The sequence below is a fragment of the Pseudoliparis swirei genome, chromosome 22 (assembly GCF_029220125.1).
Source record: "Pseudoliparis swirei isolate HS2019 ecotype Mariana Trench chromosome 22, NWPU_hadal_v1, whole genome shotgun sequence".
Classification (NCBI taxonomy): domain Eukaryota; kingdom Metazoa; phylum Chordata; class Actinopteri; order Perciformes; family Liparidae; genus Pseudoliparis; species Pseudoliparis swirei.
In genome coordinates this window covers 22,838,121-22,859,986 of record NC_079409.1, presented here as the reverse complement: position 1 = coordinate 22,859,986, position 21,866 = coordinate 22,838,121, and the positions used below count along the sequence as shown (strand labels likewise).

At 47.0% G+C, this 21,866-nt stretch overlaps 2 protein-coding genes across 17 annotated transcripts in view; both read right to left on the bottom strand.

The window, feature by feature from the left end:
• Positions 1 to 404: 404 nt before the first annotated feature.
• Positions 405 to 21,866, bottom strand: part of ulk4 (unc-51 like kinase 4) — an 89,759-nt gene continuing 68,297 nt past the window's right edge. For 4 of the 14 annotated variants that reach the window (XM_056444958.1, XM_056444960.1, XM_056444959.1 and 1 more), the window contains 7 exons: positions 20,862 to 20,910; positions 18,459 to 18,558; positions 12,116 to 12,282; positions 10,646 to 10,747; positions 7,668 to 7,883; positions 3,405 to 3,493; positions 405 to 569 (listed from right to left, as the gene is read on the bottom strand). In XM_056444958.1, coding sequence (XP_056300933.1) covers positions 518 to 569; positions 3,405 to 3,493; positions 7,668 to 7,883; positions 10,646 to 10,747; positions 12,116 to 12,282; positions 18,459 to 18,558; positions 20,862 to 20,910 — 775 coding nt within the window. In that variant the 3' untranslated portion in view covers positions 405 to 517. The other 10 variants (XM_056444963.1, XM_056444967.1, XM_056444964.1 and 7 more) reach the window with 10 other exon arrangements.
• On the bottom strand, positions 12,190 to 16,849 carry LOC130213387 (uncharacterized). 3 transcript variants are annotated; one of them, XM_056444976.1, is made up of 3 exons: positions 16,319 to 16,849; positions 13,061 to 14,391; positions 12,190 to 12,926 (listed from the first exon to the last, which is right to left on the bottom strand). In XM_056444976.1, the coding sequence occupies exons 2-3, from the start codon at positions 13,817 to 13,819 to the stop codon at positions 12,405 to 12,407; spliced, it is 1,281 nt and encodes a 426-aa protein (XP_056300951.1). In that variant the 5' UTR covers positions 13,820 to 14,391; positions 16,319 to 16,849; the 3' UTR covers positions 12,190 to 12,404. The 3 variants fall into 3 exon arrangements, with proteins under 3 accessions (XP_056300951.1, XP_056300953.1, XP_056300952.1); XM_056444978.1 differs by lacking the exon at positions 16,319 to 16,849 and having other exon boundaries at positions 13,061 to 13,774; positions 13,838 to 16,312; XM_056444977.1 differs by lacking the exon at positions 16,319 to 16,849 and having other exon boundaries at positions 13,103 to 16,312.

Genomic DNA, 21,866 nt, shown 5'->3' with positions numbered 1-21,866 from the left:
TTTAGTCTTACTGAGGGGGAGGAGCCGGTTGTGTAGCTGCTGTGTTCTGAAACAATAAAACGGACTGTCATTTCACACGGACGCCTCGCGCCTGATTTCACAAACGCTTCTGAATCGACGTTGAGGCGGGGGGCGGGGTCACGCCGTGAATCCACGTGGGCGCCATGCGGCGGGCGCCAGGTCAGTGCTCCGTCTCCCTCAGTAGGCGCTGTGACTCCTATTGCGTAACGTTTTCCTGTGTTCGATGCCCGTTCTGTCAGTTCATGATCTGACTGGAGCGAAGGAGGCGGAGGTTTGATGCCGGGCTGGAGGAGCCGTCGTGTGGAGCTGATGGATCATGTGACGTTCTGCTCAAGATTTACTTTAACGGCTACGATCAGTTCTGTTTATAATAAAGATCGGAGTCGATATCGACAAGCGTTTTAATATTCACCGACTCATCGTGAAAGAAGCCGATTTATCAAGAAGGTCGTCAGGAGAAACTAAAGTCCAGTCCTGAGCATCCTGAGGTCAAGGGTCAGATCTCCTGGAGGATCTCAGCAGCCAGAGCAACGATGTCACCCGGACACCTGAGGGAGGAGGAGGAGAGAGTCACCTGAGGGAGGAGGAGATGGTCACCTGAGGGAGGAGAGAGAGAGAGTCACCTGAGGGAGGAGGAGATGGTCACCTGAGGGAGGAGAGAGAGAGAGTCACCTGAGGGAGGAGAGAGAGTCACCTGAGGGAGGAGGAGATGGAGAGTCACCTGAGGGAGGAGAGAGAGAGAGAGAGTCACCTGAGGCAGGAGGAGATGGAGAGTCACCTGAGGGAGGAGAGAGAGAGTCACCTGAGGCAGGAGGAGATGGAGAGTCACCTGAGGGAGGAGAGAGAGAGAGTCACCTGAGGTAGGAGGAGATGGAGAGTCACCTGAGGGAGGAGGAGGAGAGAGAGTCACCTGAGGGAGGAGGAGGAGAGAGAGAGTCACCTGAGGGAGGAGGAGGAGAGAGAGAGTCACCTGAGGGAGGAGGAGAGAGGAAGAGAGAGAGTCACCTGAGGGAGGAGGAGAGAGAGAGTCACCTGAGGGAGGAGGAGAGAGAGAGTCACCTGAGGGAGGAGGAGGAGGAGGAGAGAGAGAGAGTCACCTGAGGGAGGTGGAGGAGAGAGTCACCTGAGGGAGGAGGAGAGAGAGAGTCACCTGAGGGAGGAGGAGGAGGAGAGAGAGAGTCACCTGAGGGAGGTGGAGGAGAGAGAGTCACCTGAGGGAGGAGGAGAGAGAGAGAGAGTCACCTGAGGGAGGAGAGAGAAGAGGCGTGCTTACAGACGTTAGCAGCGGCTGAACGCATCGACACACTTGAGATCGGGCTCTGGGCCTCGAGGCTCCGCCTCCTGGTCCTCGAGGCTCCGCCCCCTCTCGCTGCACTTGCTCACGCTTGAGATTTTGAAAGGCATTCCTCAGGTTGCCATGGTGAAGGCTGAATGACATAATTTGGGGTTGGGATCCCAGCCCAGGCCTTCACTCTCCTTCCCACTCCTCTTCTGTCTCCTCCTCCTCTCTCCTCATCACTTCTTTCATCTCCCACCCTTTCCCCCAAAACCTCTGCTCCTCTTCTTCCTCAACTAAACCAGTGGGAGTGAGCCGGTCTCACTTCAAAGGATGCAGCTGAGCTCAGCTTTCATCTGCCAGGGAGGAGGAGGAAGAGTGGGAGAGTGGAGGAGACAGGAGGAGGGAGCGCAGGAGGAGGGGGAGAGAGAAGGAAAGTGGGAGAGGAGGAGAGAGGTGAAAGGAGGGAGGAGGGGAGAGAGAAAGAGGTGAAAAAGAAAGAAAATTGAGGGGTGTAGCGGGAGACAAAAGAGGTGACCAAGGGGAAAGAGGGGGAGAGTGAAGGAGAGGAGGAGGAGGAGGAGGAGGAGAAACCTCTATAGGACAACAATGCACCTTTATGATGGATCTGACGTGTGATAGAGACACGGAGAGAACAGCCTGTGTGTGTGTGTAGTAGTCATTGTGTGTGTGTAGTAGTCATTGTGTGTCTGTGTGTGTGTGTAGTAGTCATTGTGTGTGTGTGTGTGTGTGTAGTAGTCATTGTGTGTGTGTGTGTGTGTGTAGTAGTCATTGTGTGTGTGTAGTAGTCATTGTGTGTCTGTGTGTGTGTGTGTAGTAGTCATTGTGTGTGTAGTAGTCATTGTGTGTGTGTGTAGTAGTCATTGTGTGTGTGTGTGTAGCAGTCATTGTGTGTGTGTGTAGTAGTCATTGTGTGTGTGTGTAGTACTAGTCATTGTGTGTGTGTGTGTAGTAGTCATTGTGTCTGTGTGTGTATAGTACTACTCATTGTGTGTGTGTGTAGTAGTCATTGTGTGTCTGTGTGTGTATAGTACTAGTCATTGTGTGTGTGTGTAGTAGTCATTGTGTGTCTGTGTGTGTAGTACTAGTCATTGTGTGTGTGTGTGTGTGTGTATAGTACTAGTCATTGTGTGTGTGTGTATAGTACTAGTCATTGTGTGCGTGTAGTAGTCATTGTGTGTGTGTGTGTAGTAGTCATTGTGTGTGTGTGTGTCGCTAGTCTGATACATCAAGACATCAAAGGGAGCATTGGTCGCTGCGGCGACAAACCCCTTGGCCTGAAGAGTGAAGACTCATGAAAGGCAGACAGATGCACCGACACATGAACACGTGACCATGTGGACACGTGAACATGTGGACACGTGAACATGTGAACATGTGAACATCTGAACACGTGACCATGTGGACACGTGAACATGTGGACATGTGAACATCTGAACACATGTGAACATGTGAACACGTGAACATGTGAACATGTGAACACACACGAACCTGTGGACACGTGGACCTGTGAACCGTGCTTTTGAAATGCATCTTGGGTAAATATCAGCTCTTATGTTTTTCATAACTTGTATGTGATAATAATAAATGTTCTTGAGCTCATCAGGATACATGAACGTTACAGATTCTCGATGAATATGTTGAGTAGAAGATCCTTCAGTAAAATATCTCAATTATATTTTGACATTTTTTATGACAAACTATATTTGAATTCATTATTTTAAATGACATTTTGAAATCCATACTGAATGACATTTAATGAGATGCTCCATCATGACTTATTATACTTCTGCTTTTTATGATATCATTTAATTTCTTTTTATGGCGTACTGTACAAGTCATGTTGATGGCATACTATGAATTTATGTTATTTTTAGACATATATATATATATTAATTTTAAACATATTTAAATAAAGGTTAGTTTAAACCTTTTAAGACATGTTATGACTTTCTAAGAAATTTCTTGATGACTTTATATTTGTTTCTATAATTTTCTATGAATTTAAATGATTTTGTGAACAGAACGATAAAGGAATACTTCACAGTACATTATTGAGCTATTGCGCAACAGCAGAAACACACACCTGTCGGCCGTCGTCATGTCCTGCAGGCGACCAATCAGCTCCGCTCCTTCAGGACATTCTGACCAATCGGATCGCTCGGTGGTCTGCACCTGGAGACAGAGGGAGAGTCGGTACACACTGTGGACACGGTGCCATGGCAACACATGGCGGCAGTGATGGGGATCAGCTCCTGTGGCTAGAATCAATGTTGTTGTTGACCAGGATGTGAGGGTTCTTTTCTGGGGTGTTTTGGGCGTGACATAACTTGGACGGATTAAAGACAACACACATTGTTGCAATAACAACAAAGCACTGATGACACACATGTACATTAAAATGTCATTTTCACATTCTTTGTAATCTTTTCACAGAACTTAAAATAAAACACGAACGACCGGACAGAATAAAGTGACATCACATGTTCCTTTACTTCCTCACATGTTCCTTTACTTCCTCACATGTTCCTTTACTTCCTGACATGTTCCTTTACATCCTCACAATGTTTCTTTACATCCTCACATGTTCCTTTACTTCCTGACATGTTCCTTTACTTCCTCACATGTTTCTTTACGTCCTCACATGTTCCTTTACTTCCTGACATGTTCCTTTACTTCCTCACATGTTCCTTTACGTCCTCACATGTTCCTTTACTTCCTCACATGTTCCTTTAATTCCTCACGTTCCTTTACGTCCTCACATGTTCCTTTACTTCCTCACATGTTCCTTTACGTCCTCACATGTTCCTTTACTTCCTCACATGTTCCTTTACATCCTCACATGTTCCTTTACTTCCTCACACGTTCCTTTACTTCCTGACACGTTCCTTTACGTCCTCACACGTTTCTTTACGTCCTCACACGTTCCTTTACTTCCTCAAATGTTCCTTTACGTCCTCACATGTTCCTTTACTTCCTCACATGTTCCTTTACGTCCTCACATGTTCCTTTACTTCCTCACATGTTCCTTTACTTCCTCACATGTTCCTTTACGTCCTCACATGTTCCTTTACTTCCTCACATGTTCCTTTACGTCCTCACATGTTCCTTTACGTTCTCACATGTTCCTTTACTTCCTCACATGTTCCTTTACGTCCTCACATGTTCCTTTACTTCCTCACATGTTCCTTTACTTCCTCACATGTTCCTTTACGTCCTCACATGTTCCTTTACTTCCTCACATGTTCCTTTACGTCCTCACATGTTTCTTTACGTCCTCACATGTTCCTTTACTTCCTCACATGTTCCTTTACGTCCTCACATGTTCCTTTACTTCCTCACATGTTCCTTTACTTCCTCACATGTTCCTTTACTTCCTCACATGTTCCTTTACTTCCTCACATGTTCCTTTACTTCCTCACATGTTCCTTTACTTCCTGACATGTTCCTTTACGTCCTCACATGTTTCTTTACGTCCTCACATGTTCCTTTACTTCCTCACATGTTCCTTTACTTCCTAACATGTTCCTTTACTTCCTCACATGTTCCTTTACGTCCTCACATGTTCCTTTACTTCCTCACATGTTCCTTTACGTCCTCACATGTTCCTTTACTTCCTCACATGTTCCTTTACGTCCTCACATGTTCCTTTACGTCCTCACATGTTCCTTTACTTCCTCACATGTTCCTTTACTTCCTCACATGTTCCTTTGCTTCCTCACATGTTCCTTTACTTCCTCACATGTTCCTTTACTTCCTCACATGTTCCTTTACGTCCTCACATGTTCCTTTGCTTCCTCACATATTCCTTTACTTCCTCACATGTTCCTTTAATTCCTCACATGTTCCTTTACGTCCTCACATGTTCCTTTACTTCCTCGCATGTTCCTTTACTTCCTCACATGTTCCTTTGCTTCCTCACATGTTCCTTTACTTCCTCACATGTTCCTTTACATCCTCACATGTTCCTTTGCTTCCTCACATGTTCCTTTACGTCCTCACATGTTCCTTTACGTCCTCACATGTTCCTTTACTTCCTAACATGTTCCTTTACTTCCTCACATGTTCCTTTACATCCTCACATGTTCCTTTGCTTCCTCACATGTTCCTTTACTTCCTCACATGTTCCTTTACATCCTCACATGTTCCTTTGCTTCCTCACATGTTCCTTTACGTCCTCACATGTTCCTTTACGTCCTCACATGTTCCTTTACTTCCTAACATGTTCCTTTACATCCTCACATGTTTCTTTACGTCCTCACATGTTCCTTTACTTCCTCACATGTTCCTTTACTTCCTAACATGTTCCTTTACTTCCTCACATGTTCCTTTACGTCCTCACATGTTCCTTTACTTCCTCACATGTTCCTTTACGTCCTCACATGTTCCTTTACGTCCTCACATGTTCCTTTACTTCCTCACATGTTCCTTTACGTCCTCACATGTTCCTTTACTTCCTCACATGTTCCTTTACTTCCTCACATGTTCCTTTGCTTCCTCACATGTTCCTTTACTTCCTCACATGTTCCTTTAATTCCTCACATGTTCCTTTACGTCCTCACATGTTCCTTTACTTCCTCACATGTTCCTTTACTTCCTCACATGTTCCTTTGCTTCCTCACATGTTCCTTTACTTCCTCACATGTTCCTTTGCTTCCTCACATGTTCCTTTACTTCCTCACATGTTCCTTTACTTCCTCACATGTTCCTTTACGTCCTCACATGTTCCTTTACTTCCTCACATGTTCCTTTACATTTCCTTCCCCTCTCCTTCCTCTCCATTTCCTCTTTCCTCTATATTTCCCCTCTACTTCCTCTCTTTCCCCGTTCCTTCCTCTCCATTTCCTCTCTTTGCTCTCTCCATCCTCTCCATTTCCTCTCTCTCTCTCTTTCCTCTCTCTTTCCTCACTGAATCACTTGTTTCTTCTCTTTGTCATCCCTGTGTTTCCATTCCTGTCCCAACACATCTCCCCACACCTGGAGAGCTGTGTGTGTATGTGTTTGTTTGTATGTGTGTATTTGTGTGTGTGTGTGTTTGTTTGTGTGTATTTGTGTGTGTGTCACTTCAAAAAGTGGAGTTTGCAGTGAGCAGTCACACTGTTTGCCATTATTAATTAAGATGTTTTAATAATGTGTGTGTGCGTGTCAGTGTGTGTGTGTGTATGTCAGCGAGTTTTGTGAACAACTGAGTTCTCTCTGATCTCCGATGACATCATCACACCTGTCTCTGGCGACACAGCATGGTTGTTGCTAGGCAACAAGGTTAGGAGGAGACAAAGAGGTTCCCCTGACTCGCTTACTTTTCTAACACACACACACACACACACACACACACACACACACACACACACACACACACACACACACACACACACACACACACACACACACACACACACACACACACACACACACACACACACACACACACACACACACACACCTTTTGGCCGAACCAACTTCTTTAAAATAAATAATACATCTTATTTCTCTGACAACATTCATTTAATTATTATTCTCCTTCAAGTCGTTCCAGTTGTGTGAGGAGTGAGACTCCCTCAGCTATTAGGATCTTTGATTGAGATTAACAGCCCAGAAATCAATGGAAAATAATTAAAAAGCCTTTCGTTGAGGGGCAGGCAGCACGTGGGAGTCAGTGTGTGTGTGTGTGTGTGTGTGTGTGTGACGGTATGTCTGTGAAGAAGTGTGTGTGTTGTGGACATCTGAAAACAAACTAAACTTATAAAACGGGTTTGAAATGTTGATTTGAGATTCCAGAGGGCAAAAAGTAAAAGGTGTGAGAGGAGCGACATCATCATTTAAATATTAAAAATGATGATGTTGAATGTTAGTGAGCTGCTCCGTGACTCATCCACCACCAACACACACACACACTCACACACACACACACACATGTAAAGCAGCGTCCCGACGAGGCCGTCAGAGAGGTCACGTGACCTCTCGGCCAATGCTGACCTCCATGACCCTGAGGCCAAAACATGAAGATCACATCATTTATGAAATGCTTCACATTCATGTTGCAGGACACATTCCATTGCTTCTCTCATTTCTCTCTCCTTCCTCTCTTCCCTCTCTCTCTTTCCTTCCTCTCTCTCTCTTTCCTCTCTCTCCTTCCTCTCTCTCTTCCTCTCTCTCTTTCCTCTCTCTCCTTCCTCTCTCTTTCCTCTCTCTCTCTCTTTCCTCTCTCTTTCCTCACTGAATCACTTGTTTCTTCTCTTTATCATCCCTGTGTTTTCATTCCTGTCCCAACACGTCTCCCCACACCTGGAGAGCTGTGTGTGTGTGTGTGTGTATTTGTGTGCGTGTGTGTGTGCGTGTGTGCACTCACCAGTCGTTTGATGATCCTGAGGGTTGTGCGTTGGACTCGGGGGGGCTGTGTGTGTGTGTGTGTGTTCAGTGTGTGTGAGAAGCGCTGCAGGCAGGAAGCAGCGAGGCCGTCACAGCCGTCTCCTCCGTACAGCTGCACCAGCAGAGAGAGGCACTGCAGAGGCTCCTCCCACATGACCTGCTGAGGCTCCTCCCACTTGACCTGATCACTGCACAGCTGAGGAGAGCAGCAGGTCATCACACACACACACACACACACACACACACACACAGGTACACACACAAACACACACACACCACTCCATGTGTCAAGTAGAAGTAAAAACCTCACCCTTCTCTCCTCATCTCTCTCTCTCTCCACCCCTCTCTCTCTCCTCGTCTCTCTCTATCCACCTCTCTCCCTCTCCTCACCTCTCTCTCCACCCCTCTCTCTCTCCTCGTCTCTCTCTCCACCCCTCTCCCTCTCCTCACCTCTCTCTCCACCCCTCTCTCTCTCCTCGTCTCTCTCTCCTCATCTCTCTCTATCCACCTCTCTCCTCGTCTCTCTCTCCTCGTCTCTCTCCTCGTCTCTCTCCTCATCTCTCTCTCCTCATCTCTCTTTCCTCACCCCTCTCTCTCCTCATCTCTCTCTCCTCACCCCTCTCTCTCTCCTCATCTCTCTTTCCTCACCCCTCTCTCTCTCCTTGTCTCTCTCCTCACCCCTCTCTCTCATCTCTCTCTCTCTCCTCATCTCTCTCTCTCCTCACCTCTCTCTCTCTCCTCACCTCTCTCTCCTCACCCTTCTCTCCTCATCTCTCCTCACCCTTCTCTCCTCATCTCTCTCTCTCCTCGTCTCTCTCTCCTCACCCTTCTCTCCCCTCACCCCTCTCCACCCCTCTCTCCTCACCCCTCTCTCTCTCCTCATCTCTCTCTCTCCTTGTCTCTCTCTCCTCATCTCTCTCTCTCCTCACCCCTCTCTCTCTCCTCACCCCGCTCTCTCTCCTCGTCTCTCTCTCTCTCTCCTCACCCCTCTCTCTCTCCTCGTCTCTCTCTCCTCACCCCTCTCTCTCTCCTCACCCCTCTCCTCACCCCTCTCTCTCTCCTCATCTCTCTCTCCCCTCATCCCTCTCTCTCTCCCTCACCCTCTCCTCACCCCTCTCTCCTCACCTCTCTCTCTCACCCTCCTCTCTCTCCTCTCTCTCTCCTCACTCTCTCTCCCTCTCCTCTCTCCTCTCTCCTCACCTCTCTCTCCTCTCTCTCCTCACCCTCTCTCTCTCTCTCACCCTCTCCTCTCCTCTCTCTCCTCTCTCTCCTCACCCCTCTCTCTCCTCCCTCTCCCTCATCTCTCTCTCCTCCCTCCCTCTCTCTCCCTCATCTCTCTCCTCCCTCTCTCTCCTCACCCCTCTCTCTCTCCTCGTCTCTCTCTCTCCTCACCCCTCTCTCCCCTCACCCCTCTCTCTCTCCTCATCTCTCTCTCCTCACCCCTCTCTCCCCTCTCTCTCCTCCTCTCTCTCTCCTCACCCCTCTCTCTCCTCTCTCTCTCCCTCCCCTCTCTCCCTCCTCACTCTCTCCCCTCCCTCTCCCTCATCTCTCTCTCCTCCCTCCCTCTCTCTCCCTCATCTCTCTCCTCCCTCTCTCTCCCTCATCTCTCTCTCCTCTCTCTCTCTCCTCACCCTCTCTCCTCACCCCTCTCTCTCTCCTCATCTCTCTCTCTCCTCACCCCTCTCTCTCCTCGTCTCTCTCTCCTCACCCCTCTCTCTCCTGGTCTCTCTCCCCTCACCCCTCTCTCTCTCCTCATCTCTCTCTCCTCACCCCTCTCTCTCTCCTCACCCCTCTCTCTCCTCGTCTCTCTCTCCTCACCCCTCTCTCTCTCCTCATCTCTCTCTCTCCTCATCTCTCTCTCCCCTCACCCCTCTCTCTCTCCTCGTCTCTCTCTCTCCTCACCCCTCTCTCTCTCCCCTCACCCCTCTCTCTCTCCTCGTCTCTCTCTCCTCACCCCTCTCTCTCTCCTCACCCCTTGCCTGTGAGCCTGATTTCATTCTTTCTTTCGCCAACTCCTGTTATTCATCTAACTTTCTGTTTAGAAATGTTCATGAATTTTATATTTATTTAAAGTTCTGTCCCAGAAGTGAAAACCCGTCATCGAGCGTTTTGATTTGAGCGCTTCAGTCGTCATGTGGAGACTGAGTTATTTTAGATTTAGAGGTTGTTTAATCCGGAGGGCGAACGTTAATGATGAAGAAGAAGATAAGATTACATCTCCTCGTTCCTCTCATCATAAAGGAACTGATTATTCTCTCTCTTATCTCCCTGTTTTCAGACCTCTTGCAGACCTCTTCTGCTTCTGCAGACTTTTATTCTGTAAAAACAGTCGTGTATTTACAGTAAAGTAGAATAATCCTCTTAATGGAACAGATGATCACCGGTGAAGTGGAGCAGAGTAACATCATGTGCTACTGGGAACACTGGAGGAACGACTCTTTAGAAGACTCTTCAAAGGCATTTTGACTCTTTGGAAACAGTTTACTACCTAACACATTTCATCACCATAACAACATCCTGCAGTGGAAGAATGACGTTTAAATGATGTTTAATGAGGTTTAAATGAGGCTCCTTTACAATATATATATACATATATAAATAAATATATAAATATTTATTTATATATATATATAAATATATATAAATAAATATATATATTTATACATATATATACACAAAATCCCTGTTTTAGCTTTAGAAGTTATTTCAGAGATCCTCCAATTTATATACAAATGGCACACAAGTGGAGCTCAAACTGTTATCAGCAGTTCAAACTAATTAATGGGAGACGTGCACACACACACACACACACACACACACACACACACACACACACACACACACACACACACACACACACACACACACACACACACACACACACACACACACACACACACACACACACACACACACACACACACACACACACACACACGTACGTGGGTATGGCCTCACCATGTGAATGAGGAGTGTGCCGAGTTGGCTCAGGGGTCTGTTTTCCAGGAGCAGCTTCTCTGCTGCCTCCACGTCCACCGCTGGACAAGATAGCCTCTGGCTCTACACACACACACACAGAAACACACACACACACACACACACGAACACACACACACGAACACGCACACATGCACGTTAAATCATTCATAGAGATTTGACAGTCAATAATGATCCAGAGAGCTGCCGACAGAGACGAGCTGAGGACTCGGCTGAGAGGATGTTGTGCATATGTTGTGTTATTTTAACTTTTCTTTAACACAAGATGTGCTCAACACAACCAGGATGAACACGATGTCTTTATTTCTGTTTCTACTTTGTCACATAAAGTTATTTTTGCATCTCATTACAACTTCAGGGCCCCTTTTCCTTCCCGCCCTCGTCTCATTAGCACCTCTGTCCCTCACTGATTTGAGTTCAGTTCAAGCCGACAGTGGAACTTCAGGCCAATTAGCTGAGGAATAATGTGATTAATACCGGCACACATTCCCTCTCTCTCTCGCCCAAGTCACCCTCTCTCTCTCTGTGCGGAGCAGTTTGGGGAGAGCGCTCTCGTCAAGTCCTCGCTCTGCTTATCATACCTTATTACTCAAATGAATTTGGTCTGGGCCGAAGTTTTTCTTTTTAATGAGCTTTGCATTTCTTGCAGAATTGATTTCCACTGCACACTCTGTTCCCTCCTTCCCTCCTTCCCCTCCCTTCTGTCATCCGTACTTCCCTCTCCTTCCTCCTTCTACCCTGCCTCCCCTGTCGTGCCCCCCACCCCCTGTCCAGGCATTAATATGTATGGATTGGGCTGGGTGCACACTATGGGGAGACGGGGGCTGGTGTGTGTGTGTGTGTGTGTGTGTGTGTGTGTATGTGTGTGTGTGCTTGTAGGGAGGCAAGCTAAGGACAAAGCCACTGGTGATAATGAGGCCGCAGGGACATAGCCAGACAGGCCCCTCTGTGTATGCCTTTGTGTGTGTGTGTGTGTGTGTGTGTGTGTCAGGGACTTGGGACCCCATCCTCTTTCTCCTGAGTCCACAACTTCAATATTGCAGTTGCTTAAACCTGCGAGCTTCCACTGCACACATCAATGGTCTCTCACACACACACACACAGACACACACAGACACACACACACACACACACCGAGAGAACTGACTTTGTGCTTCAGGGCTCAACAGAGATAAATTGGTAAATAGTGGTGAGTTGATGAAGCTGATGAAGACCATGGAACATGACACACACGTTAACACCTGTTTAACATGATTAGCCAGGACTCTTGTGTGTTTTAGAAGTATATAACACTAATTTAAATATGTATGTAACCTGCAAGAATAGAAGCTAACTAGTTGATCCACTGATCACATCCCCTTCCCTTCTAATGAACATGATGAAGTCCATGTACCTCAGCGCGCCGGAGCGTGGAGGTGTGAGAGGACGTACCTGCAGCGCCGAGCGGACCACTCCAGATGTCCGTTTCAGGATGTTGTGGAGCAGTTCCAGGACGGGTTGGAACACCAGGTGGCTGTTGTTCCTCCCAGCATGCACCTCTCCATCCAGGTAGACGGGTGCAGCCTCGGAGAGGGTGCTCAGTACCACCTCGACGAGGCCTGCCCAGCGGAGGGAGAGCAGTTGGAAGGATTAAACTTTGTTTTTATCCCCAGAGCTCAGCCTCTGACCTCATGGTGACGGTCCACACGTCATACACACTCCATCTCTCACCGTCATGACGTCAGATCACAGTCATTAATATGAGCTCAGATCTAAGACTGTAACCACCTACTTCTACCATAGAACACGAGTCTGTCACGTCTCCGTTGCAATTTCCCAACGGAGTAAACTCACACCGTGACACCGTAAACTCACACCGTGACACCGTAAACTCACACCGTGACACCGTAAACTCACACCGTGACACCTTCAACTCACACCGTGACACCTTCAACTCACACCGTGACACCTTCAACTCACACCGTGACACCTTCAACTCACACAGTGACACCTTAAACTCACACCGTGACACCTTAAACTCACACCGTGACACCGTAAACTCACACCGTGACACCGTAAACTCACACCGTGACACCGTAAACTCACACCGTGACACCTTCAACTCACACCGTGACACCTTCAACTCACACCGTGACACCCTAAACTCACACCGTGACACCTTAAGCTCAAACCGTGACACCTTAAACTCACACCGTGACACCGTAAACTCACACCGTGACACCGTAAACTCACACCGTGACACCTTCAACTCACACCGTGACACCGTAAACTCACACCGTGACACCGTAAACTCACACCGTGACACCGTGACACCATAAACTCACACCGTGACACCATAAACTCACATCGTGACACCTTCAACTCACACCGTGACACCTTCAACTCACACCGTGACACCATAAACTCACACCGTGACACCTTCAACTCACACCGTGACACCATAAACTCACACCGTGACACCTTAAACTCACACCGTGACACCTTAAACTCACACCGTGACACCATAAACTCACACCGTGACACCTTAAACTCACACCGTGACACCTTAAACTCACACCGTGACACCATAAACTCACACCGTGACACCTTCAACTCACACCGTGACACCGTAAACTCACACCGTGACACCGTAAACTCACACCGTGACACCATAAACTCACACCGTGACACCTTCAACTCACACCGTGACACCTTCAACTCACACCGTGACACCATAAACTCACACCGTGACACCTTCAACTCACACCGTGACACCCTAAACTCACACCGTGACACCTTAAGCTCAAACTGTGACACCTTAAACTCACACCGTGACACCTTAAACTCACACCGTGACACCTTAAACTCACACCGTGACACCATAAACTCACACCGTGACACCCTAAACTCACACCGTGACACCCTAAACTCACACCGTGACACCCTAAACTCACACCGTGACACCTTAAGCTCAAACTGTGACACCTTAAACTCACACCGTGACACCATAAACTCACACCGTGACACCCTAAACTCACACCGTGACACCTTAAGCTCACACCGTGACACCTTCAACTCACACCGTGACACCATAAACTCACACCGTGACACCTTAAACTCAAACTGTGACACCCTAAACACACACCGTGACACCATAAACTCACAACGTGACACCCTAAACTCACACCGTGACACCTTAAGCTCAAACTGTGACACCTTAAACTCAGACTGTGACACCCTAAACTCACACCGTGACACCCTAAACTCAAACTGTGATACAGAAAACAAATATAAAAGGAGAAATCAACCAGGAGACATTTAGGCCACGTTTACACATAGCCGGGTATTTACAGAAACGAATGTTTCTGCCCCTCCGTTTTCAAAAACAACGTTGTACACACATGGACGTTTTCAAAAAAGTTTCTGTTTATATGAACCCGCATAAATACGCCCCCGGGCGCCATCATAACTATGCCAAACCTGTAGTTGGCAGTGTAACGAGAAGGATAAAGACATGCAAACCAATCAGAATTCTCCGGACTCGAGACCTCCGAGGAATATCCTCATGTCAAGGAGGAAATAACTCGGGCGCACCTGACAACGAAAATGAAGGCAGTCGACACTGGACGTAGGAGCAGTGTTGCCAGGTTCGCGGTTTTCCCGCAGAATTGGGCTACTTTTGAAGTGTTGCCGCGGGTTGAATTTGTTGTCCGCTGGTTCGGGTAGACCTATTTTGCATGCAAATTACATGAATATCTTTAAATAAAAATCCATATTTTAAATGAAATAATTTATTTATACACAAATCCTACCAAACTGACTCCAGATCAGCACGTACACACATGGACATTGGACACGTCCACATACACACACTTTAAAAGCAGTGTATATGGTTTGGCACGGGCATATTTTGAGTTCTGATATTGGGCTGGTTTTGTCACAGACCTGGCAACCCTGGTAGGAGCGGCCAAACAATTGTAAACATAGGACGCTCACATGACGTGAAGCATTTTTAGTCGCATACTGTGACGTTTGACAACCTAAAACTCCGTTTGACCTAGTTCACACGCAAACACAAAAACGGAGTTTTCAGAAATCTCCACTTTGGCCGGAGTTTTTAGAAATGATCGTTTTCCGTGATAAAACCTCCGTTTTTGTGTAAATGAAAGGCCAAAACGCATGAAAATATATGCGTTTTCCCATCGTGTAAACGGGGCCTTAGACTCAATACGATCAATACGAGAGAAGCGGCGTTCCCCTCAGGCGCTCATGTTATATTAAAAGTTGCGTGAGGGTTTTTCTAGCGGCGAAGTCACGCCGGGGTCTCAACTTCATTCACTGACGAGTCCATTTGAAAAGATGTCTCATATTTCCATATATTGCTCATTTGAAGACTCCAGTAATAATTAGAGTGGAAACCGTTGTGCTTTGTCCTATTTAAAGTTTGGACTTTAACGAGATTAAAAATAGACGTTCTACAAAGCTGTGTGACATCATTTATTTATAAACCGCTGTGAAAGTAGTTCTGGTGGACGGCTCGGACCCTTTCTGTCTCAGCACAGAAGAGAATTAATAGGATTAATGGATAATAGTTCAGTTTAAATAAAGGTAAATGTAAGTGTGCACATGGTTCTATTAATGCATTTGGGTTGTTCTTCAAGGAGAGTGAAGAAGACTTGGGTCACATGTGTTTAACAGGAGGTCCTCGGTTCATTTTTGGTGTTATTTAAATAACATTTCTTTAATATTATTTTGCTTTTCATGCTGAATCACTTGTTTCCACATCTCTGGCAACGACAGAATTAATTAAACCAACTAATCGATTATTTGACGAAATCATACGAGTTACTCGTTAGTTTTGGTTGAGAATAGAATAAATAAAAACATTGTATTCATAAAAAGTTGTCTAGATGTGTCCATACATGTGCATGTTTTTGTTCCCACCATAATATCAATATTACAAATACGTCAATCATTACTTCTCGTGTTCAGAGATTACAATGCACACTGTAAATAACCCCATGAGAGGTTTATTGTTTTGTATTGTTGTATCTGCCTTTTGCCTATTGTATTGTTTGAATAATTTCTAGACGTTTTAATCTACTTCCTCTTTATAGTTCAATCTGACTTTTATTTTGATAGGTTAAAAAGAAGCGCATTTCTATTTTATGTTGAAATGCAAACTTGACGGTACAGCTGCAGATGGACAGATGCTCATTTTATTTAAAGTTTAACCGTGTTGATGGACCCGTGAGGCCAGCGCTTCCACAGCGGCGACCGTTTCAGTTTTAATTCATGTTTATTCACCTAAAGAGAGAACATGAAGAAGTTTCACCAGCAGTAAGTTTCACGCCAATTCCCACGGCATGAGGATCAATGCAATCTGCATGAACCTCAGCGCTCCTCTGATGTCCTGTTGAATGTCTTATTGTGGCCTTTATGTGTGAGTGTCAGTCCGGTGACCTCCTGAGTGCTAATAGGGAAACATCAATATGGATGTGAGATACTTCTGCCGGGGGGCGATTGATTCGACACGTGGAGCGTCACACGGGTTTCACACGGCGTTTAGGGAAATAACCCAAAGCCAATTTCAAATAGCAATTTATAAATGCCGGTTGCACCGACTCCAGATAGCAGCGGCGCAAAGGCAATTACCTGAGCTGCTCCTCTGAGCGCCTCGCAGCGGGTCAGAGGCATCGCAACGAAGACGGAGGTGAGCGAACCCAGAGAGGAGCTCCACAGACCCTCAGGAACCAGAAGGACCACGGAGCCGCAAGACCTCTTCAACTGAAGGACACGCGGGTTTAATGAACCGACACCTGGTGGCCAGCCGGAGAACAACACGGGACAACGGGAACACTTCTGTAGGCGCTCTGGATGTGAGACTCAGGTTCAGTCTGAGGAGCTTCGGCCTCTTTCAGTCATCAGATTACTACAGAGACGCTCTGTATTCGTTGCTTCAAACAAATGATTCCACAGTCAAGAGAAGTAATAATAACTTTGTTTAGAGCGTCTGTTCCTCCACTCCTGACTCCCCATGTCAGACACTCACTTCAACCTCTCTCCTCTATTAGCTCATCCTCCTCTACCTCTTCTCACCCAGATGCACTCCATTCTTCCTCTCCCTCACCTCTTTGCCTCCCATTTTGCTTCCCTGGCTCTGTCATCTTTTCCCTCTCTCTCTCTCTCTTCTCTCATTTGCTTTTTTAACCATCTTTTTCTTTCTGTGGTACCGTTCTCCATCTCTCTCTCTCTCTCTCTCTCTCTCTCTCTCTCTCTCTCTCTCTCTCTCTCTCTCTCTCTCTCTCTCTCTCTCTCTCTCTCTCTCTCTCTCTCTCTCTCTCTCTCTCTCTCTCTCTCTCTCTCTCTCTCTCTCTCTCTCTCTCTCTCTCTCTCTCTCTCTCTCTCTCTCTCTCTCTCTCTCTCTCTGGTCCTTCTGTCTTCATTCCCCAGGGGGTATTATCTCAGTCGGAGGCAAATCTGTCCAATTATAAACCTCATTCTCTCTCTCCCTCATTCTCTCGCTCTCTCTCCCTCATTCTCTCTCTCACACATATAGGCTTCTTTCTGTTTCACACAGAAGCAGAAGTGCAAATAAATTCACACAAGCACCAAAACCCTCTCCCTACGTTGCTCTTCTTCACTGTCTATTTAATTTCCTCCCAACACACACACACACACACACACACACACACACACACACACACACACACACACACACACACACACACACACACACACACACACACACACACACACACACACACACACACACACACACACACACACACACACACCTGTTTCTGTCACACCATAAAAAGCCAATTATACACGCTTCCTCCCTTCTCCTCTCTCCTCTTCTCCTCCTCTCCCTTCTTTCTTACCACCACCACACTGATCTGGAGCGAACAACAACTAATAAAAAGGGAGAAGAGGAGAAGAGGAGAGAAGCTCAAAACAGAGAGAAGGTGAGAAGGAGAACAGCGAACAGAGCGATGGAAGAAGAGGATGTGGCAAGGTGTGAGCCCAGAAGATTATACAAAGATGAGAGGAGAGGGAGAGGAAAAGAGAGAGGAGAGCGAGGGAGAGAGGGGAGGAGAGCAAAAAGAGAGGAGAGGGAGAGGAGAGCAGAGGGGAGGAGAGGGAGAAAGAGGACGAGATAGAGAGAGACAGAGGGAAATATAGGGTTAGAGAGAAAGAGGGAGAGACAGAGAGGGGGAGAGAGAGGAGACAAGATGAGAGGGAGAGGAAAGGAGGAAGATGGAGATGAGAGGGAGAGGAGAGAAGAGAGAAGAGAGGAGAGGAGAGAAAAGAGGAGAGGAGAGGGAGGAGAGGAGAGGGAGAGACAGAGCGGGGGAGAGGAGAGGAGACAAGATGAGAGGAGAGAGAAGAGAGGAGAGAGGAGAGGAGAGAAAAGAGAGAGGAGAGGGAGATTGCGTTAATTGCCCAACGGTATTAAAGCTGTGTTGACAGTTTCTTGTTGAGGGAAGCTGATTGGACGATAATGATGCTGACTACTAAGAGCCACACTGCTGACCAATGAAAAGAGGGGAGGAGGGGGTGAGAGTGGAGGGAGTTTTGGGGAGGCAGGGTGTGCAAAGGAAAAGATGGATGGACAGAATGAGAGATAGAATAATGAGTGAAAGAGGGAGAGAGAGAGAGAGATAAACAGTCCTGAATAGAAATGTGAGACACATGTGTCTGCAGTGACACTCTGGGACTCAGCTCCTCTCGTAACGCTGAGTCACTGTTCAGAGCAACGGCCCCTCTGTCTCACAGTTCATGTACACTGCACCTCGTTGGCACTGAGGCTCCAGGTCCAGGTCTCCAGACACATTGACCAACAAGGCGAGGGCAGTCTGGACCAGCCCACCGGCCACACAGCTGCTGTTGGCCTGCAGGACGACAACAGAGTCACTGTTCAGACGTCTAACATCAACATGTGATGACATCACGGGTGTCAAACACACGGCCCGCGGGCCGAATGCGGCCCACCGCGTCATTTCATGCGGCCCCTGACGGCTTGAAAGACACACGATCGCCTTTATATCCCGTGCTTTTATTTTGAAGGTTTCAAATTAAATGGATTTGTGTTATAATATTAGAGAAATGTACTTACTTAGAATATTTCTACTCTGGAATAAACAATAATAAAATGCAAATAGAGTTATCTAACAGTATGTTGGGGAATAGTTTATACAGCGCTTCAGGTACACCGGCCCTTTAAGAGGCGGCCATGACGCTGATGAAGATGAGTTTGAAGAACACCACCTGTTGGGTAACAGCGGCTGCTTTTACCTTCTTTATTTTGAGTTGAACATGAGTCTCTGTGTCAGATCTTCTGTTTCCACCTTCATTCTACTTCCTGTTCCATTCACTTCCTCTTTGAGTAATGATGTCGTTTCCTTCTTGAGAATCAAGGTATCAAAGAGAAGCTGTGGTTCCTGTATCACCTGTATGGCTTTTATCATTAAAGACACATGTCTGTCATGTGTGTGAAGCTTCTGTATTTCAGAGATGCTGCCTCATGTTTTATGGACTGTGTGTCAATGTGACATCAAATAAGAAACGTCCCGATCTTCAGTATTTCTGTTGTTATCTGTATATTGTGACAGAACTGACGCTCATATTTACTGTCAGGAGAATAACTTCATATTTCATCTGAGAAGAATCACACGTTGAATTAAAATGAATTAAGTTGATCTGAGGACAGTTGATCCTTTATTGGTTTTGAGGACCACAAGAAGCTCAAACTCTCCTCCTCCTCCTCCTCCTCCTCCTCTTCTTCTTGTCCTTCTTCTTTTCCTCCTCCTTCCTCCAGCAGTGCTTCACTTCTACTTCTCTCTCCCTACCCGATGCTCTGGTGGAGGGCCCGGCTCCGCCCGAGGCTCCGCCCTCACGCCGTGTGATCCGCGACACTCTCCTCCTCATGGCGAGCAGGAGCCCGAGGCTCCGCCCTCACCGGCTGCAGGACGGCCTGCCCGTCGGTAACGGAGGATAGAGACCTGGCTATCTGGGTCGTTACATGAAGATAACGCACATATTTAAATGGTTCATTTAATTGTATTTTGTGATGAAACTGAATCTTAGTCCCACATCTCGGTCAGTAAATTCAAGTGCAACGTTCCCCTCATAAGGAGAAGTAATTATAGGCTCTCCAGTTAAGTTGCTTCGTTGTTTTGTCCTTTGGGGAATAGAATAAAATACAGAATACACTCTGTCATCTTCATTGTGTTGTTCCTGTGTTTTAATGTGTGTGTCATGATTCCTTCTGGTCACATGACATCTATGACACCTGTCCATCCTGGAGAGGGATCCTCCTCTGTTCTCTCCTCAAGGGGTCTGACCTTTTACCCTGAAGGGTTGTTTGGGAGTTGTTCCTGATCCCATGTGAGGTCAAAGGTCAAAGGTCAGGGATGTCTATGTGTACAGATTGTAAAGCACTGAGGGGAATGTGTAATTTGTGAGAATGGGCTCTACAAATAAACTGAATTGAATAAAACATGATTCAATGACTTAAGATCTAAACATCTTTTCCTTCCTCTTCTCAAAGTGTCTCCAGAACGTGACGCTGTGCGTGAGGTGGGACCGTCTCCTGCTTCCTGACGGCCTTCATGTGGGCAGCAGACCTCCTCCGTCATCCAGACGAATACAACGAGGGCCCTTTGTCCCCGACAGGTGTGATCACCGGTGGCAGGTGTAATCAATCCCCATCCCGATCAATGAGCCGCCGTCAGGAGAGAGTTCATCAGCTGCTGGAGGAGAGCGTTTAGCATTCTGCATCGGCTGCTCTGGGCTGGACAGGCAGCCATGCAGAGCACTGATCACTTAGTGTGTGTGTGTGTGTGTGTGAGGTGAAATGAATTGTTTACTGGAGACGTGGTTACGCTTGGCTGATAACAGACGTGTGTGTTGGTGTGAGCTCTGTGTTCTCACTCTATTACCCCCCCCCCCCCCTCATTGGCTGACCTCCAGTCCATTACGCCGCCCTCTGATAGGTCGGCGCCACTCAGACGTATTTGCATAAGTGCGTCTCTGAACGTGAGCGAGAGAGCAAAGAGGAGGAACTCAGTCTGGATAACGAGGATTGATGAACTGACGGTGAGACTGTTGAACAACTTCGGATTGATCCACGGACGTGATCAGGTGATCGGGTGATCGGTGGAATATAATTGATGAAGTGAGATTGGTTTCTTACCTTAATGAGTTGAAGGATGGTCGGTAGAAGACGACTGTGTTTGATCAGCCTGGAGAGAGAATGGAAAATACATGTTGGAGCAGAAATCCAAAGGGACACACACACACACACACACACACACACACACACACACAGGCACAGAGATACACATGGGCACACATATACACACACACACAGACAGACAGACACACACACACACACACGGTTGTTTCATCTTCATTAAGGTTGGAGTTCCGCTACAGTGGCTCCTGTCTGGTACCAGTGGACTCGTGTGTGTGTGGGGAGGGGGGGGGGGAGATGAAGGGAATGAGGGAGGGAGGGACAAGGAAAGAGGAGTTGAGAGTTAAGGAGAGGGTGAGGGAAGAGAAGATTAGAAGAGCAGAAAAGAAGGAGCAAATGAGAGAAGAGGGAGGACAGAGGAGGAAAACAGAAGTTACGGATGTAACTCGGCTTCTATGAGTCCTGGAGGTCGAGTCTCTCATACCGGGGAGGGGTCATCCAAGGTCACAGCTCACTCTGTTATTAAGACTCAAGCTGCGGGAGAGAGGGAGGGTATCCGGTGCTAAGCCCCGCCTCCAGCGGTCAGGAAGGAGGACATAGAACAAAAACAAGTTATGAAAAGAGTGATGTGGAAGAATCCACATGGAAAAACTAGAAGGAGAAGGGAGGGAGGGGGGAGGGGGGAGGGGGGGTGTTTAATGACATGACTGAGGTTGAAGGAGAGGAAACACAAAGGCGCCTCGTGGGAGTCAGAACCCGCCGTGGGAACACAGCTGAAGGAAACAACCTGTTAATATAAACATCCATCTTCATTTCAACTCTGATTTATTGCTCGTCTGGCAGCAGCTCTAATGACTCTAATAACTCTAATGACTCTAATGAAGGAACCTTTCTGTGGACCCTTCAGCTCTTCAGACCCGTCAGAGATGCCGTCTGTCTTCATTGGATGCAGACGTTCGGTGGAGATGCATTTGTTATGTTGCATTACCGCTCCATGCTCTACTT